The 19621-nt window shown below is 47.6% G+C and overlaps 1 protein-coding gene across 1 annotated transcript in view; it reads left to right on the top strand.

The window, feature by feature from the left end:
* KDM7A (lysine demethylase 7A) overlaps positions 16633 to 19621 on the top strand; it is an 83283-nt gene continuing 80294 nt past the window's right edge. Inside the window, exon 1 of the mRNA XM_003134614.4 lies at positions 16633 to 16958. Within this exon, the coding sequence (XP_003134662.1) occupies positions 16765 to 16958 (194 nt within the window). The 5' untranslated portion in view covers positions 16633 to 16764. The remainder of the gene's footprint in view (positions 16959 to 19621) is intronic.

A 19621-nucleotide genomic window follows, 5' to 3' on the forward strand; every position in this document is an offset into this window, starting at 1 on the left:
GGTCATTCTCAACTACAATTGTTTCTGGTATTTCAAGCTACTTTATTTCTCGAAATCCTTGATTTTTTTTTTTTTTTCTGAAAGCTCTGGATTTTTTTTTTTTCTTTTTATTATTGGGGCAGCACCTGCAGTGTATGGAAGTTTCCGGGCTAGGGGTTGGATCAGAGCTGTAGCTTCTGGCTTACCAGAGCCACAGCAGTGCCAAATTCGAGTGCCATCTGTGACCTATGCCACAGCTTGTGGCAACGCCAGATCCTTAATCCACTGAGTGAGGCCAGGGATTGAACCCACATCCTAATGGGTACTAGTAGGGTTCTTAACCTGTTGAGCCACAATGGAAACTCCTCTGGAGGGTTTTTTTTAATTTTGATTTTCAAAACTACTCAGATCCTTTTTTCACGTAGGGTTGGTGTCAAACAAATTTTCTAAATTCTTATAAGTCCAAAAATATCTGTTTGCACTTCTAGTTAATTGACAGTTTGGCTGAGTACAGAATTTTAGGTTCACATGAGGTTACAGATTTGATCCCTGGCCTTGCTCAGTGGGTTAAGGATCCGGCGTTGCCATGAGCTGTGGTGTCGTTCGCAGACGAGGCTCGGATCCCGTGTTGCTATGCCTGCGGTGTAGGCCGACAGCCATAGCTCCGATTGGACCCCTGGCCTGGGAACCTCCATATGCTGCAGGTGCAGCCCTACAAAGACAAAAAGACAAAAAGAAAAAAAAAAAAGAATTTTAGGTACAAAGTCTTTGCTTCTCAGAACTTGGAAGGAGGGCTGCCTTTATTGTCATGAGATCTGTGCACTCCAAGAAAGAATGTGGCGTGGAAAACAAAACTCAAGCAGTGGTAGCCGAAGCAGCCTTTCTTTTCCTGGAAATAAAGGAAGTACAGATTAATGAGGACCCGTGCTTGGAAGGACCCTCATTTTGTTTAAGTTTCTGCTGTCACCATCTTGAAATTCTCTCTCTCTCTCTCTCTTTTTTTTTTCTTTTTTCTTTTTAGGCCACTCTAGTGGCATATGGAGGTTCCAAGGCTAGGGGTCCTATCAGAGCTATAGCTGCTGGCCTACGCCAGAGCCACAGCAATGCCAGATCCGAGCCGCATCTGTGACCTACACCACAGCTCATAGCAATGCCGGATCTTTAACCTACTGGGCAGAACCAGCTATCAAACCAACATCATGATGGATACTAGTCGGACTTGTTTCTGCTGAGCTACAACGGGAACTCCCCATCTTGAAAGTCTTAATAATTTTTAATGGAGTCCTACATTTTCATTTCCCCTGAGCCTCGCAAATTATGGAGTTGGCCCCACTTAGAAGACATTCAAGCATCTAACGTTGTGTGAAGTCTAACGTCAGACTGATTTTTATTCCTTGGCGGGTAACACGCTTTCTCTTACTGGAAACTAACTTCCTCCCTTCCTCCCTCCCTCCCTTCCCTTCTTTTCTTCCTTCTTTCCTTTTCCTTTTTTTCTTTTTTATGGCAGCACCTGCAGCGTGTGGAAGTTCCCAGGCTCTGCGGGTCGAATTGGCGCGGCAGCTGCCTGTCTACACCACAGCCACAGCAACTCGGGATCCAAGCCCCATCTGCGACCTGTGAGGCAGCTTGGGACAAAACCAGATCCTTAACCCCACTGAGCAAGGCCAGGGATCAAACCCACATTCTCAAGGATACCATGTCCGATGCTTGACTTGCCAAATAAAGATGGACCCTCCTCTTTCCTGAACCCTTCAGTATGCATATGCATGTTTGTTTTAATCTGAATTTTATTCTGGATTTTCACCATGATGCACCTTCCTGTGGGTCTCATTATCCTGCTCTGCTTTGGTATTCAGTGGGCCCTTTTATGCTGAAATCATTCATTTCATTCTTTGAGCTAGGGAATTTTCTCTTTATTGTTAATCTGATTTTTTCCCCCTTTTCTGTTTCTTTTCTTGTAGAACTTCTATTTGATAAATGTTGGACTTTCTTCATCTTCTACGTCTCACTTTCCCTCATATACCCTCTATTTCCTTGCCTTTTTATATTGTGTTCTGGAGTTGTCCTTAGGTTTATCTTCCAAATCACTAATTTGACCTTTAGCTGTGTTCATTCATTGTTTCACTCATTCACTTTTTTTTCCTTTTACTTTAGTGGTTATATATGTATATATAATATATGTATAGGCTTTTTGTCTTTTTAGGGCCACATGTGTGGCATATGGAGGTTCCCAGGCTAGGGGTCTAATCAGAGCTACAGCTACCAGCCTACACCACAGCCACAGCAATGCCAGATCCAAGCCACGTCTGTGACTTACACCACAGCTCATGGCAATGCCCGATCCTTAACCCACTGAGCAATGCCAGAGATCGAACCTGCAACCTCCTGGTTCCTAGTTGGATTTGTTTCTGCTGCGCCACAACGGGAACTCCAGTAGCCGTATTTTTTTAGGTTCCTCAGACTCTGTGAGGAACTCTGAAAGAGCTGTGCAGGCTCCCTTTTCATAGCAGCTTGCTTTTGTGGCTGGAAATTTCCCCTCTAATTTCTCTGAAGCTACTCATTAGAGCTAAGAAAAAGGTGTATTTCTCTTATGTACCTGAATTTGCTGTTTCTAGGGTGAGTTGTTTCTTTGTGTGTTTGTTTTGTATATTAGTCCTTCTCTTTTATGTGGCTGATTTTCCTCATATGCCTTTCTGTCCCTTCCCATTTATAATATACACTTCTCTTTTTAGTATGCTGCTGGTGTGGGCTTTTTCTGCAGTTCTCCCCTGACTCGGGGTTCTCATTCTGAGTTTTAGATTGATGAGCAAGGAGTGTTTTCAGGTATTTCTCCGGTCAGGTAGGTGAGTCGCAGGTCAGCAGGCTGGGGAATTAATTTCTCAATTATCAAAACAAGAAGGCTTTATTCTGGAAAAATAGCAGCTTGGTGTTTTGTTTTTCTTGTTAGGGCTGCCCCTGCAGCATATGGAGTTTCCCAGCCTAGGAGTCTGGATTCTTCTGGCTTCCCCCTGGAGGGGCTTGTCTGTCTGATTTGCCACCTGAAGACCAGCAGCTGGGAGAGTTTGCAGGGTGGATAAGGGTAAAAATTCCAGAGTCTTCCTGCCTAGGTTTATTTTTATTTAGAATTTTTTTTTTTTCTCTTTATGGTTGCCCCTGCACATATGGAAGTTCCCAGGCTAAGCGTTGAATTGGAGCTGCAGCTGCAGGCCTGCACCACGGCCACAGCAACACCAGATCTGAGCTGCATCTGGGACCTACACCGCAGCTTTTGGCAACACCCTCATCTTCATGGAGACTAGGTCAGGTTCTTAACCTGCTGAGCCACAAAGGGAACTCTGCTCAGTGTATTTTGACCCTTTCCTTTTGCTCCTTCTCTTCCTTCTTTTTCCTGATGTCTGTTGTAGAGCCCTGGACTTAAGAGACCTTAAATTCTGCTGCATATGTCTCCCAGCTTGCAGTATCCTTATTAGGAGCCCTTCTTAGGCATGCTGCCCACTCTCTGTAGAAAGCAGTTGGAGCTTCCTCCTAGATCAGTGGCTCTCGGTGTGGTCCCAGACCAGCGGCAGCCTAAGGAACTTGTTAGAAATGCAAATCTTCTGCCCCACCCTGGACCTGCTGAACCTCTGGGGTGGGGCTCAGCAAACTGGGTTTTAACAAGCCAAAGAAAACAAAGCCATTCGTTTGATTACTGTTGGCATAGGGCAAAGCCGCTGTTGCCAGCCACTCTTTCTGAGGAGGGGAGGGTACACCTGTTCTGGGTGGGTCAAAGCTCTTTAATGAGTTACCCTGATGACTGTCTCCTGGCTCGCTCCCTGTCTCTAATTAATTTATTTATTTTTGTCTTTTTAGGGCCACACCCGAGGCACCTGGAAGTTTCCAGGCTAGGAGTCAAATTGGAACTGCAACTGCCGGCCAATACCACAGCCACAGCAACTTGGGGTCTGAACTGAATCTGTCACCTACACCACAGATCACAGCAATGCCAGATCCTTAACCCACTGAGCGGGGCCAGGGATCAAACCTGCGTCCTCATGGATACCAGTCAGGTTCTTAACCTGCTGAGCCATGATAGGAACTCCTTGCTCCTTGTCTTTAAATGTATTCACGGGCGCTTGAAGCTTCTCTGAAGCTCTCCTGGGGAATTCCAGAGTTACTTTTGGTGTGATCTCCCTTTTTCTTTTTCAACCAGTCAAATCTCATCTGCTTTAAAAAAGTTAGCAATTTTGGAGTTTTTCTTGTGATGCCGCCGGTTAAGGATCTGGTGTTGTCTCTGCAGAGGCTCCGAGGGTTACTGCTGTGGTGAGGTTTGATCCCTGGCCTGGGAACTTTCACATGCCTTGGGTGTGGCCAAAAAAAAAAGTTTGCAATTTTGTCATAATAATAAAAGGATTTAAAAAATAAATCAAATAGTATGAAATTACTTACAATGAAAAACGAGTCCTCTGCTGTCGTCATTATACCTTTGTTCCCCCCACCCCCACTCCCCCCATGCTACCCAAACCCACTGTCTGCAGGCAACTACCTTAAACCCTTTTAGCCATTTTTCTGTTAATAACTCGATACGTGTGTGTGTGTGTGTGTGTTTTGTCTTTTTAGAGCTGCACCTGTGGCATATGCAGGTTCCCAGGCTAGGGGTTGAATCAGAACTGTAGCTGCCAGCCTACACCACAGCCACAGCAAATTGGGATCTGAGCCGCGTCTGCAACCTGCAGCACAGCTCACAGCAACGCCGGATCCTTAACCCACTGAGCAAGGCCAGGGATCGAATCAGCACCAGCATTCTTACGGATACTACTTGGGTTCCTTGCAGCTGAGCCTCGATGGGAACTCCGAACTCCATGTTTCTAAATAAAATACTATTTCTTGATTTTGGACATTGCCTATTGACTTCCTGTTACTGTTGTTGAGGATTTAGTTCTTTCGACCCATCTACTCTTTCCATCTTCTAAGTAATTATATTACAATAAAAAAATCATTAGTGTTTAAATCGGATTCACTATAGAGCCCTGTAGTGTATTCTGATTGTTTTTTTTTTAGTTTGTCTTCAAGTTAAAATCAACTTTTTAAAAAATGTGCTTATTTTTCTCAGTGCTTATTAAAATTTCCCTCATATGCCAATATATCTGTCATCAGTTTTTTTACCTAATGTTAAAAATATCATTTCAAGCAATCTATCAGTTTCATTATTATATTATTATTATTTGTCTTTTGTCTTTTTAGGGCCGCACCCGAGGCATATGGAGGTTCCTAGGCTAGGGGTTTAATCGGAGCTGTTGCTGCCGGTCTACACCACAGCCACAGCCATGCCAGATCCGAGCCGTGTCTTCCTTACCACAGCTCACAGCAACACAGGATCCTTAACCCACTGAGCAAGGCCAGGGATCGAACCCACAACATCATGGTTCCTAGTCAGATTCGTTTCTGTCCTTGTGCCAAGATAGGAACTCCCAGTTGCGCTGTTTTTTAAGAAGGAGACCGCCCTCTCGTCCTCCTGTCCTTCTGTCGTCCTCTCGCATCTGACTGCTCTCCAGGCTTTCTGCTCAGTTACAAGCCCGGGATTCCCCTTTACCATTCTCTTGGGTTGCATGAATCTAAGCAGGAAGTATTTAAGCGGCTCAGCATCATGTCATCCTTCCTTGAATTGTGCTTCTAATTCCTGGCCTCCGTCCTAGTCCCTGGGACAGGTCATTCTTTTGATATATCCAGGACCCCTTAGGCCTAGTTCCTAACTTCATTCCTGCCAGGCCCTTTGCCCAGGGGTCACCCAACCCCTAAATTCCAGTCGCAAGATGGGAGTCCCCACAGCTGTTCAGACTTCCTTGGTGCCAACGGGTGACTCTGATCCTCGAATTTATGATCCTTTATGTTCCATGGTATTGAGCCATCTTCTGCGTACAGACAAGAGACCGTGACGTCATACAGCCCTGGAGTCAAATCTCACCTGCCCCTCTTCCTGGCTGCGAAACCTTAGTCATTTTCCACTTTAGAAAAGCCCAAAGAGCAGTGGAAACAAATCCAACTAGTATCCACGAGGATGCAGGTTTGATCCCTGGCCTCGCTCAGTGGGTGGGATCCGGCATTGCCATGAGATCTAGTGTAGGTGGCAGGTGTGGCTGGGATCCTGCGTTGCTGTGGCTGTGGTATAGGCCAGCAGCTGTGGCTCCAATTCGACCCCTAGCCCGGGAACCTCCACATGCTGCAGGTGCAGCTCTTAAAACAGCAAAAAGAAAGAAAGAAAGAAAAGAAAGAAAAGCCAGAGGATAAAAACACTACTCTCAAAATTCCTATGGTGGCTCAGCAGGTTAAGGAGATGCCATTGTCTCTATGAGGACGTAGGTTCGATCCCTGGCCTGGGGACTTCCATATGCTGCAGGGTCAACTGTGGTGAAGAAAAACAAAAACTACTCTTATTAAGATTGTTAAAGGTATTAAATGAGATGATATACATCAAGCATCGAGGAGAGTTCCTGCAATGCACTAGCTCTATTTTCCATTCTCTACTACCGTGTCTCTGGTCCTACCACCAACAGCTTTCTTTGCATTGTCATCTGATTGTACTCTTTCCTTTGGATAAACTGATTCTTTTTTTTTTTTTTTTTTTTTTTTTTGTCTTTTTAGGGCCACACCCGAGGCATATGGAGGTTCCCAGGTTAGGAGTCGAATCGGAGCTGTAGCCACTGGTCTACGCCACAGCCATAGCAACTTCAGATCCGAGCTGCGTCTTGGAACTACGCCACAGCTCATGGCAACACTGGATCCTTAACCCACTGAGTGAGGCCAGCGATGGAACCGGCATCTTCATGGATCCTGGCCAGATTTGTTTCTGCTGAGCCTCGATGGGAACTCCCTGGATAAACTGATTCTTCGTGCATCTGTACCTGAACCTGTCTCTCCCCTGCTTGTGGTTTCCTTTGGTCCACTCCAGAACCTAAGTCTTGTTTCAAACAGAGAACCTTTCTAGTCCTCCTAATGCTGTTATAAATAAGTGGGTCATGAGTTCCCATTGCAGCTCAGTGGTAACAAACACGACTAGTATCCATTAGGACTCGGGTTCTATCCCTGGCCTCGTTCAGTGGGTTAAGGATCCGGTGTTGCTGTGAGCTGTGGTGTAGGTCACAGACAAGCCTCAGTTCTAGCACTGCTGTGGCTGTGGTGCAGGCCGGCAGCGACAGCTCCATTTCAACCCCTAGCCTGGGAATTTCCATATAGCAAGGGTTTGGCCTTAAAAAGACAAAGGGGGGGGGCGGTGTCAAATCCATACTTATTCTCCTATGCCATCATTTTTTTTGGCAGAGAGAATTTTCTAGCTCAAAAGACATCTTCTGATAAGAGATGAAAACTAAATAGATGTTAAGAATTTTGCTTTATCATCTGTCAGTATTACACCATCCGCCCCTACCATCATGCCTACACCTTCCTTGTTCTTTTTCTCACTCTAATTATAGATTAAAGAGTCCTTTTAGTTGTCCTTAATTTATTTTGGCAGGGCCCAGCTCATCCTAGACTTTGGTCTTCCTCACACCTTCTATACAAATCTGTGCTGCAATTCTGATTTGTTCTTGACTGAATGTTCTTTTCTCCAAGTCCTTGGAAGATCTTGGGTTTTCAGGGCTCCCCGTGTACTACATGATTAACTCTTTGCTCACTGTGTTTTAACTCCTGTAATTAAAGTTGGTTTGATTGTTTGTTTATTTATTTACTTATTTATTTGCTTTTTAGGGCTGCACCTGCAGCATAGGGAGGTTCCCAGGCTAGGGGTTGCATCAGAACTACAGCTGCCAGCCTATGCCACAGCCACAGCAACACCAGATCTGAACCACGTCTGCGACCCACACCGCAACGTAGCTCACGGCAATGCTGGATCCTTAACCCACTGAGTGTGGCCAGGGATCGAACCTGGAACCTCATGGATACTAGTCAGATTAGTTTCTGCTGAGCCATGATGGGACCTCCCTCTAATATTAATTTCTAATGAGGACCTATAAAGGAATAAATCTGTGAGGCAATAAAATTAAGAGGCAAGGCTCACAATTAAATCTACAGTCCTGATAGGTTTTAAGTTATTTTTGCATAGACAAAAGGTTTATAAATCATATATAAGGAATTCAAAGACACTGAACAACATCCAAAGTTGTTTTTTTTTTTTGGCTTCACCCAGGGCATATGGAAATTCCCAGGCCAGGGAGTCAAACCTGAAGTGACAAGGCTGAGTCCTTAACAGGCCACTGGGAACTCTCAACTTATTACATGTATATCAATGCTGCTATTTTCAGGTTACAAAAGAATTACTTATCATTTGGGTTCAATTTGAAAGAGATTTTTTGTGTTTTAAAAATATTGATCAGTCATGGGAGTTCCCATTGTGGCACAGTGGAAACGAATCCGACTAGGAATCATGAGTTTGTAGGTTCAATCCCCAGCCTCACTCAGGGGGTTAAGGATCCGGCACTGCTGTGAGCTGTGGTGTAGCTTGCAGACACAGCTCAGATACTTTGTTGCTTTGGCTGTGGTAAAGGCCAACAGCTGTAGCTCCAATTCAACCTCTAGCCTGGGAACCTCCAAATGCTGCAGGTGTGGCCCTAAAAAAAAAAAAAATTGGTCAGTCATGACAAGTCATTACTGATTGCTGTCAGTCAGAAACAAGGAGGTATCACCCCTGAAATAAGAATGCAAACAAAATTAAGAACTTGTCCAAAATTTTCTCTTACAGTGTTTATCACATTTTTCTATACCCCTATGTTATTGCTGAACACACCACCTCGAGTGCATAATAAATGTTTGTTGTTGCTACACAAGAGATTTTTGCCACTGCCTCCCATTCAGTCCCCTTTAAAATACACACTCTAGCCTTGCTACTAGTAAGTCCTATCTTGATGACTGGGTTTACTTTTTTTTTTTTTGTCTTTTTGCCCTTTCTTGGGTGGCTCCCGCGGCATATGGAGTTTCCCAGGCTAGGGGTCGAATAGGAGCTGTAGCCACCGGCCTACACCAGAGCCACAGCAACCTGGGATCTGAGCCGTGTCTGCGACCTACACCACAGCTCACGGCAACGCCGAATCCTTAACCCACTGAGCAAGGCCAGGGATCGAACCCGCAACCTCATGGTTCCTAGTTGGATTCGTTAACCACTGCGCCACATCGGGAACTCCGGGTTTACTTTTTATAACCTGAAAAACCCCAAATCTCTATTTCTATCTGTCTATCTGTCTGTCTATCTATTGCAACTCTACTTGAGGAGGTAGTAAAACTTCTTTATCCTGCTGGGAAAGTAAAATTTTTTACTATTTCACAAATAGGGATGGTGACGGACATAGAATTTCTTTCAGTGTTTGTTCTTTAGGACTAAACATTCCCTGATCCACCCCAGTCTGGAGGAGGTGTCTCTCCCATGTGCCGCCACGGTTCTTTGCATCTTTCTCCATCACAACACTCAGCCTGTTGTGTTACAGTCTTCTACGGACTCATTTATCTCTTTTATGGTGAGAGCCCCCTGAGGGCAGCCAACGTACCTTTAACCCTTGGGCTCTTAGCAACCACCAGATGTACGGAGGAGACACTCAATAATGAAGAAATGGATGAATAAGTACATTGACTTATTCCTTTGTTTGTTGATTCATTTGTTTATTTTTTAGGCCTGCCTTCATGGCATATGGAAGGTCCCAGGCTAGGGGTCGAATCAGAACTACAGCTGCCAGCCTGCACCACAGCCACAGCAACTCGGGCTCTGAGCCACATCGGCGACCTACACCCCAGCTCTTGGCAACGCCAGATCTTTAACCCACTGAGCAAGGCCAGGGATCAAACCTGCATCCTCATGGATACTAGTCAGCTTCTTGACTGCTGAGCCATGATGGGAACCCCAAATAAGTACTTTTAAATGCTGCCAACACTTCAGGATAATAACAGGTACATACACACACAGACATGCGTAATTTTCCAGACTTAATCATTACTAATAAAATGTTGTCACCTCACTAGGCCTAGCTTCTCAGATCAAAGTACTGAAGAACTCAGAATGGGAAGCCACTATCGAGTGTCCTACATAGCAATATTTTTCGTAAATGGGTTGGTATTTGAAACTTGGAGTGTTTGTAGGTAATGGACACAAGAGTTTTTCCTTAAACCAAAGCAATACACAAACCTAAAGGCTTTGTGATTATGGGATAGCTCTAAGCTCTAGGCCTCTGAAAGGACAGTTTTAAATGTACAGAAAAACTGAGAAGGCAGCATAGAGTTCCCATATGCAGGGGCCAGACTTCCTCTGTTCTTCACACCTGCCATATTCCTGATACATTTGCTAGAATTAACACACTGATATTGATACAGCATAATTAACTAAAGCTCATGGTTTATTCATGTTTCCTTAGTTTTAACCCGAAGTCCTTTTTCTTTTCCAGGATCCCATCTAGGACACGGCATTACATTTAATTGTCATGGCTCCTTAGACTTCTCTTGGCTGTGACAGTTTCTCAGGTTTTTTTTTTTTGTTTTTCATGACCTTGACAGTTTGGGGGAGTCCTGGCCAGGGACTTTGTAGAATGCCACTCCATTGGACTCTGATGTTTTTATCATGGTTAGACAGGGGCACAGGTGGAGTTTTTTGTAAGGAGAGAGACATAGTCTAACGAGGTGGTTATCAACTGCTTTCTCCTTCCACGTTGCCCGCATGTGTGGCACACACGCCCCTGAGTACCATAGTCTCCTGTTAGATAAGGAATGGAGGGTGTGGGCACAACACTAGGGGCGTTTGGGAAACAGCGTTCTTCAAAAATGCCCCTTCCAGGGTTCCCTTTGAGGTTCAGCGGTTAACGAACCTGACTAGTACCCATGAAGATGCAGGTTCGATTCCTAGCCTCGCTCGGAGGGTTAAGGATCCAGCGTTGCCATGAACTGTGTTGTAGGTCGCAGACGTGGCTCAGATCTCGCATTGCTGTGGCTCTGGCGTAGGCTGGCAGCTGTAGCTCCGATTTGACCCCTAGCCTGGGAAGCTCCCTATGCTGCAGGTGTGGCCTGAAAACAACAACAACGAAAAAAGCTACTCCCTATTCCTGGTAAGAAGGGTCAAATTGTCAGATTTTACTTCCTTGTTTCGTAACCCTTTGGGTTGTGAAGCTTAAATAAAATAATAGTCCCATAGCACTTTGATCTCTGAAAGACAGGTATAATTCTAGAAGATATTATCCACTACGTAAATATCATTTAACTTCTGAACAGACTCAGGAAAGGCCACTTTTTTTTTTTCTTTTTTTTTGGTCTTTTTTTTGCTTTGTCTAGGGCTGCTCCCTGGAGGTTCCAGGCTAGGGGTCTAATCAGAGCTGTAGCCGCCAGCCTATGCCAGAGGCACAGCAGCACGAGACCTGAGCCGAGTCTGCAACCTACACCACAGCTCACGGCAATGCCTGATCCTTAACCCACTGAGCAAGGCCAGGGATCGAACCTGCAACCTCATGGTTCCTAGTCGGATTCGTTTCCTCAGCTCCTGGAGCAGAAGCAAAGAAAATCAGGCTGACTATCAACAGTTGTCCCCCTTTGCGTGTTGGGACCCTGACTTCTTTCCTTGGGACCCTGCTCTCTGTCTTCCCAGCAGCAGCCCTGCCCTCCCTCCCCAAGATCTGAGCTACCTGGGTGATGTTTTCCATCTATTTCCTCTTCCCTTCAGCTCTGTTCTGTCAAATTAAGTTCGCTCTCTTCCCTTACACCTTGGAGCGATCTGTTCCCTGCTAACTCTCGGTAATCCGATGAACAGGCTATTGAGAGGCTCAAGTTGTGTAAAGTGCTCTGCAAGACAAATCACTCATTCATACATGGCAATGGTTCACTGTAGAGTTTCTGGAATATGTTGGTTCCGTGGGGCATTCATAGCTTGTATGAAAAAGAAAACTACAATACGTTGAGAGGTTGAATGACTTTGGGAGATGCCGAGGGAAAATCACACAGGCTCCAGATTTGTTTTTGCGTTTGAACTGCAGAGGGAACAGTGTGTGGCCTTGTCTGGACTTACTTGACTATGAAAACCCTCCAGTCCTCAGAACACACCTTAGTGCTCCGCAGAATCACCACCACTGGGCTACCGCACGCACTTGGTCTATCTGTAGTTGTTCAGGAGCCTTTGGAGGACAAGGGAACCCTACCTAACCCACATTAAGGGGAATGTTATGCGCCCTGGCTGGCTGATGAAGAAAACCACTGAGAGTGCGTAGTGTCTTTCAGGATCCCCAAGTTGCATTACATAGGCTAAAAGTCTAGAATCTTCTTCTCCAAAGAAATGCCCAGAACGACTGCTAAATATTCTATCATCTTTTCTTTAGTTAAAATTTTTTCTAAGTATTGTTTTTCCTTCAAGTATGGATAGCTTTTTGTTCTCTCTCCTTTTTGGGGGGGCGGGGCACATGGAAGTTCCTGGGCCAGGGATTGAACCTGCACCATTGCAGTGACCTGAGCCACAGCAGTGACAAGGCCAAATCCTTAACCCCCTGAGTCACTTTGGAACTCCTCTGTAGCCTTTTGGAAACAAGCTCCTTCAGTTTCTGAATCAGTAGGAAGAAAAATAAATGTCCTCTAGGGGAAAATAATCTAGGGACTGACTGAAAAAGCCTGAGTAACACACAAGTAATATGCAAATTAAAATTTATGGACAGAAAAGACACAGTAGAGCCAGAGGACGGGACAGGTGGGTTTCGTCTTTTCGTCTTTTTTTTTTTTTTTTTTTTGGTCTTTTTTTTGCCATTTCTTGGGCTGTTCCCATGGCATATGGAGGTTCCCAGGCTAGGGGTCTAATCACAGCTACAGCTACCGGCCTACACCATAGCCACAGCAACAGCAGATCCAAGCTACATCTGGACCCACACCACAGCTCACGGCAACGCCAGATCCTTAACCCACTGAGGAACCCGCAACCTCATGGTTCCTAATCAGATTCGTTTATGCTGCGTCATGATGGAAACTCCTGGGCAGGTGGGGTTTGAACCATGTTTTGAAGAAAAAGGAAGGAGAGTGGACAGTAAGGATGAGATTAGCAGATACAGCCATGGAGATAGCTCAGTATCAGTACTAGCTGCAAGCCAAGTTGTTAGATTGGAGAAAACTTTTTGTATTTTTTTTTTTTTTTTTTTTGAGAAATGAGGGTTTATGGACAAGTGGAATGTTAAAAAGAATCCACAGAGTGACTTAAGGAAGTTCCGTGGTGGTGTAGCAGGTTAAGGATCCGGTGTTTTCATGGCTGTGGCTCCAGTCACTGCTGTGGCACACGTTCAGTCCCTGGCCTGGGAACCTCCACATGCTGCAGGCCAAAACAAAAACAAAAACAAAAACAAAAACAAACAAACAAAAAACATTAAGTAAGATGTACTAGAGTACCTACAAAGGAGGAAAGTAGAGGAACCCCACAATCATTGCCATTCAAGGCTGGCATGGAGCTGGGTATCTTTCCTCAAGATACTTTCTTTCTGAAATTCTCTTCCCCCTTGTTTTTGGGGCAATACACTTCTAGTCTTCCGTCCTAACTTTGTAGATGCTCTTTGGTCCTATTATTATTATTATTATTATTATTATTATTATTATTACTTGTCTTTTTGGGGCCACACCCTTGGCATGTGGAAGTTCCTGGGCTAGGGGTAGAATCAGAGCTGCAGCTGCCAGCTGCAGCCAAGGCAATGCCAGATCCGAGCTGCACCTGTGTCCTTACACCAAAGCTTGCAGCAACACTGATCCTTAACCCACTCAGTGAGGCCAGGGATCAAATCCACATGCTCATGGGTTTGTTAACCACTGAGCCACGAAGGGAACTCCCTAAAATTTTTTTCTTAGAGTTGATTGACAATGTTCTCTCAGTTTGATACTTTGATACTATGTAAATATTCCAATCCTTTTCAAACTTTCAATTTATGTTTATTTACTTCTGTATGGTTTCCTCTTTATACAGTGGGTATTTAATACATTAATACATTATCATCAGCTTTTGTTTCATACCAGGTTGGGGATACAAGTTTTGACATGCCCCACTATTTTTTGTTGAATGTATCCTTTTTTCCTGGCACAACTGGAGGCTCCAGCCTCATCCTGTACTTCTCCAGGACTGGAATTAGCCATTTTTCCAAGAAGAAATATGAAGAGGAGGATACCATTTAGATGCCAAGAGCTGGGTTACATGTTCTCATCATATTGTGTCCCAGACCCGCGCTCTCAGTGGACAGAGCGTGCATGAATTTACAATATGTTGGGCTTCCCGTGGGGCTCACAGCATAGCTACAATATGTCTATTCATCTCCAGAAATAGAAACAGATTGATACCTCCATTATCAGTCCACTACCAAAGGGTTCATTCTAGTTGTGTTTCCATATTTGCAGCTCTCTTCCTCAGCAGTGAGAAATTGGCTCCCATTTTCCTGACTATATTAACTTATTGGATCCTCTTGTACATACCCCATCTCCTGGCACCGCTGCTGCCCCCTCCTTTGCTTGGCTACCCTCTTCATTCTATCCATGCTGACATCGCAGAACCAAGGGGCCCTGCCAGCACCGAGAACACACCTTACCAGGCCGCATCCCTGTGTGGATGCCTTCCTCACCCCCACTCCAACATGAGAGCTGTGGCTGTGCCCCCTTCCCTAACAACACACCTCCTCTACAGTGTACTTAATTTTTTTTTAAATTCATCTTATTGAGGTATAGTTGATTTCCAATGTTAATTTCTGCAGTGATTCATATATGCATGTATATATATATATATAGTCTTTTCATTACAGTCTATTATAAGATATTGAATATAATTTCCTGTGCTATACAGGACCTTGTTTATCCATCTCTACAGTGTACTTTTAAAGGTACACGATCCTGGAGTTCCCGTGGTGGTGTAGTGGAAATAAATCCGACTGGGAATCATGACGTTGCGGGTTCGATCCCTGGCCTCCATCAGTGGGTTAAGGATGTAGCGTTGCCATGAGCTGTGGTGCAGTTCACATAAGCATCTTGCATCTGGTGTTGCCTTGGCTGCTGTGTAGGCTGGCGGCTACAGCTCCAGTTGGACCCCTAGCCTGGGAACCTCCATATGCCACAGCTACGGCCCTAAAAAAAAAAGACACACACAAAAAGATACATGATCCCCTTGCTTGTTAATAAGCCTCTGTGAAGTAGTTAAGGAAGATATTATCCACAATTTTTCTTTGAACAGATGTTCAAGGATTTAATTCAAGAGAAATGGAGTGACTTGCCCAAGGTCACTCAGCTTCCATAATACAGGGTCTGAATGTAAGCCTTTTTTTTCACTCCACCAATCCAGGATGCCTCTAAACATATGCCAAAATCACAGTAACTATTCTCTTTTCACTAGTAGAAGTGTTTCAAACTCATTCATTCTGGGATTAACTCTGATTTCCAGGTTTTTCTTTTCCCAAAACATATGTGACAAGCAATAGAGCGGTAGAGAGAGGACTGGATACAGAATCGAACTTAAAAACTTTAGCTTAAGCTCATATCTGACACTTGAGGCAACTTAATTGCTTTCCTCAATTATAAAAAGATTAGAATAAATCAGTGATTTTCTGCCTGGGGCTGAGTGAGACCTGGAGCTATTGGGATTTTACCATTGATAGAAACGCCTGCGAAATTCAGCTACAAATATCTGATTCCATAATTCTTAACATCCCTTCCAATTTGCGTGGTTATGATTCCAAGGCAATTTTTCTCTATTCGGTATGTGCTAGCTGTTTTTATCCTTATCAATCACATCCTTCATTCAAAAACATTTATTAGTGGCCTATTATGTGCCAAGTACCGTATTATCTGGTTTTCGTGGCAGCCCCTTCCCGAGGCGTCATCACATTTAGAATTTTATCCCAACCTTCCAAACTTGGAACTCAGCGTTCGCGTCTCACGTTATTTATAAACACGCCGAGTTCCTCTCCGGTCCTTTCTCCACCCACTACATTTGAAGCCTGGCCCCTCTCGGCGCACAGACTGAATTAACTGAATTCCTCTTGGGAACAACCTCCTTCACCTACTAGTGGCTCCATCAACACTAATCTCCTGGCTAGTCGGTGGGAAATCGGCTGGGACGTTTTGGAAGTTTGAATGACTCCCCAGCACACTCCTGCCCATCTGCCGGGCATAACCCGCTCTCCGTGGTGTTAACCCTCGACTCGGACCCCGGAGGTCTCGGGGAGGCTGCTAGGTGACTTCGGGAGGTGGCTCCGGCAGCGTTCTCCTTTCCTCGGTTCTGCGGCTCTGAGCATAAACGCAGCGTGCGCCGCTTTCCACTGCGCAGGAACTTCCCCGGCCTCGGCGTTCACTCAGAAACCGAGAAGCCGGCTCTTCGCGCGCTCCCGCAGTTCTCCTCCTGCGGCCGCGCTCCCAGCGCCACAGCGCGTGTCCTCAGGGAGCCTCTGGCTCCCTCCGCCTCCCTCCGCCTCTCTCTCCGCCTCCCCCGCCCCGCGTGCCCTTCAGCCTGTCCCTCCGCCCGGCCGACGCGAGGGGAGCGCGGTGCGCGCGTCGGCGGCAGGAGGACGTGCGCGAGACGCACGGCCCCGCGCGGAGCGCCGGAAGGAGCCGGGCCGGGACCTCGCGCGTCGTGCGCGCGCCGCCGCCCGCCGCTGACCCGCCCCCCTTCGCCGGGCCGCGGCCTCGCGCGCGCGCGCACTGGGGCGCAGCCGCCGCCGCCGCCGCCGCCGCCGCCGCCGCCGGCGCCGCGGCTGCTGCTCCGGCTGCTGCAGGAGGCGGCGCTGGCTGGCGGCTGCGCTCGCTCCAGTCGGCGAGCGGAGCAGCGAGCGAGCGTGTGTGTGTTTTTTAAAGATGGCCGGAGCGGCGGCGGCGGTGGCCGCGGGAGCAGCAGCTGGAGCCGCCGCGGCAGCCGTGTCGGTGGCGGCTCCCGGCCGGGCCTCGGCTCCCCCGCCGCCCCCGCCGGTGTACTGTGTGTGCCGGCAGCCGTACGACGTGAACCGTTTCATGATCGAGTGCGATATCTGCAAGGACTGGTTCCACGGCAGGTAAATAAACCCCCTCTAGCCCCGCCGCCGCTGCCGCCGGCCACCGGCTAACCGCCGCCGTCGCCGCGCCGGCCGCCCGAGCCGCTCTCCGCTCGGCCGCCGCGCCGCGTCGAGCGCTCAGGGGCTCCGGCTCCTAGCCCTCGGCCCGGGCAGCGCGGCGCGCGGGGTCCCGGGCTCGCCGGGCGCCGGGCGGGCTGAGGGGGGCTGGTGGGATCGCCTGGCTGGGCGAAGAGTCGCCACAACAAACGGGAACAAAGGGGGCCGGCCGAGAAGTTGGCAGGGGGAGACCCGGGCGAGGGGACGCGGCCGGGGCAGGCGCCGGCGGAGGCGGCGGGCGGAGCGCCGGCCCGGCCCGCCGCCCCTCGCCGCGCCCGCAGCCCGGCCGCCGCCCCGCCCGGCCGCCCGCCCGCCCGGGACTCCCAGCCCGAAGTCGCCGCCCGGCCGGCCGCCCTCCCCGCCTTCCTTCCGGGCGGCGACCGGCTGGCCCCGGCCCGGGGTCTCCAGAAATTGCCCTCTTTCTGCGGGTCCCGGTCGCGCCCCCTTCCCCTGTCTTTATCAAACTTCCTCGGCCCCCGGGCTCTGGGACGGGGGCGTCGGCAGCGCCCGCCCGGTGGGGTTCCGCGGAGTAAACAGAGCAACAGATGAGGCACTTTCGGGGACTTGAAAGATGCCAGTCGGAAGTTTGGGCCGGGGGTCCCGAGCGGGGCGTCAGGTCGGCTGCGGTCGTGCCAACCACCCGTCACCCCGGCGCAGCCCGTCCCGGCGGGGGTGGAGCGGATGGAGTGGGCAGCGGGGCCCGGAGGCACAGCCTCTCGTCCCCGCCGCCCCCGGGCCGCCCCCGCGCCGCCGCTCAAACTTTACAGAGAGTGAAATTTCCCGTCGCCCGAAGGGCCGGCGACCCCCGGGCAGCCCGGGGCCAGCGCCCGGGGGCCTGGTGCAGGCGAACTTGCGCCGTTCGGTGGGGACTTGGGGTCGGGTGGCGGGGGCGGCGAGCGTCGCCTTGTGCCTCAGCCGCTGCCTGCGTTTGGGTTTGACGTTTGTGAGAGCTCGGGCCGCCTCCGCCGCCGAGCCGCCGACTCGTGTGTTTTGTAATCAAAGTGTGAGGCTAATAAAGGGCGGCGCCACAGCCTCTTGACTCCGGCGTGGGAGGGATTCGCAGGCATTTAAACAAAGAAACTAGTTGAGGTCGGGCTCCCAAAGTCCTTATTTGGGTGTTGTGGCAAAGCCTGCGGTCACCTTTAGGTGAAGCAGGTTTCCCCAGCACCGTTTGGCGGTGTATCTTGGCGAGAGTACGCTCCCGGGTAATAGCAGATATGGTGACTGTGATTGTAGGAAGTGTCCTTTGATTGACAGCAGGACATTTAAATACAGCCTCCGCTCCCCCCCTCCCCAATTTCGCAGAAACACCACACGACCAGGCCAGATGTCTTAGTCTCCCTCTGCTGGCCCTGGGAGAGAAAACCGGTTCAGCACAGCGTTCATGTCAGTGTTCAGTGCTAGATACAGTTAGTTTTGCTGAATTTTCAAGTACAGTTAGTTTTACTAATCAGTTTTCAGGTGGCACAATTCTGACAGCTGCAGAGGGGGAAACACTCAACAGATTGTCACTGCGAAAGAAGGACAGCGTCCTTATTTTGTATATCAGGTAATCTTTTAACAGTCTGGTGGATGCTGGGAATGCTGTTACCACCATGCCACTTGTCATTAAGAATAAATTATCCAAAGTTCTTTTTTTTAATCGCTTCAATAAAACCCGATGTTTTTTTCCCTTATTTTGATTGTATGTGAAACTGATCTATGAAGACACCTAATCTTGCCAATTTTTTTACACCCACTTTCCCCATCATAGGCAACCAGAATAGAGATTATCCGAAAATCTAGGTTACATATAGAATAAAACCCGAATCCCTGGTGATTATGTAAATACTTATTTCTTCAAAGAACCATTTTAGCTGCTTCAGAAATTTGTGCCATGATACAAAGCAGAGATTTGATAGCTTAATAGATTTTAGACTAGAATTTTGTTTATCCTAATTTCGGGAGCACCGTAACCATGAGAACCTGCAGGTAGTTTATGGAGAATTTTGTAATACATTTATGTATAACTTTGTAAATAGGAAAAAGTTAAGGGAAAACAAAGAGGATGTGTGTGAAGGAGGGAGAACAAGGCCAAAACAAGTGTGTTCAGCTTTGTCACATACATTTGTGTGTGTGTGTGTGTTTTTTTTTTTTTTTTTTTTTTTTTTTTTAATGGCAGCATATAGAAGTTCCTCCCAGGCATCAAACCCTGGCGTCCTCAGCAACTTGAGCCACTGCAGTTGGGTTCTTAACTCACTGTGCCACAGCAGGAACTCTTATTTGTGTGAAAGTGACTCTGAAAAATGTTACTTTGAACTTAGGGTTTTTTTTTTTTTTTTTTTTTTATCTTTTTAGATTTGTATCTGCGACACATGGAAGTTCCCAGGCTAGGGGTCGAATTGGAGCTATAGCTGCCCGCCTACACCACAGCCACAGCAACATGGGATCCTTAACCCAATGAGCGAGACCAGGGATCAGCCCCGCATCCTCATGGATAATTGTTGGGTTGGCAACCTACTGAGCCACAATAGGAACTCCAGAACTCAGGGTTTTTTGATTGGCAATCCTTGAGAAGTTAATGTGAT

Source organism: Sus scrofa, chromosome 18 (genome assembly GCF_000003025.6).
Source record: "Sus scrofa isolate TJ Tabasco breed Duroc chromosome 18, Sscrofa11.1, whole genome shotgun sequence".
NCBI lineage: Eukaryota > Metazoa > Chordata > Mammalia > Artiodactyla > Suidae > Sus > Sus scrofa.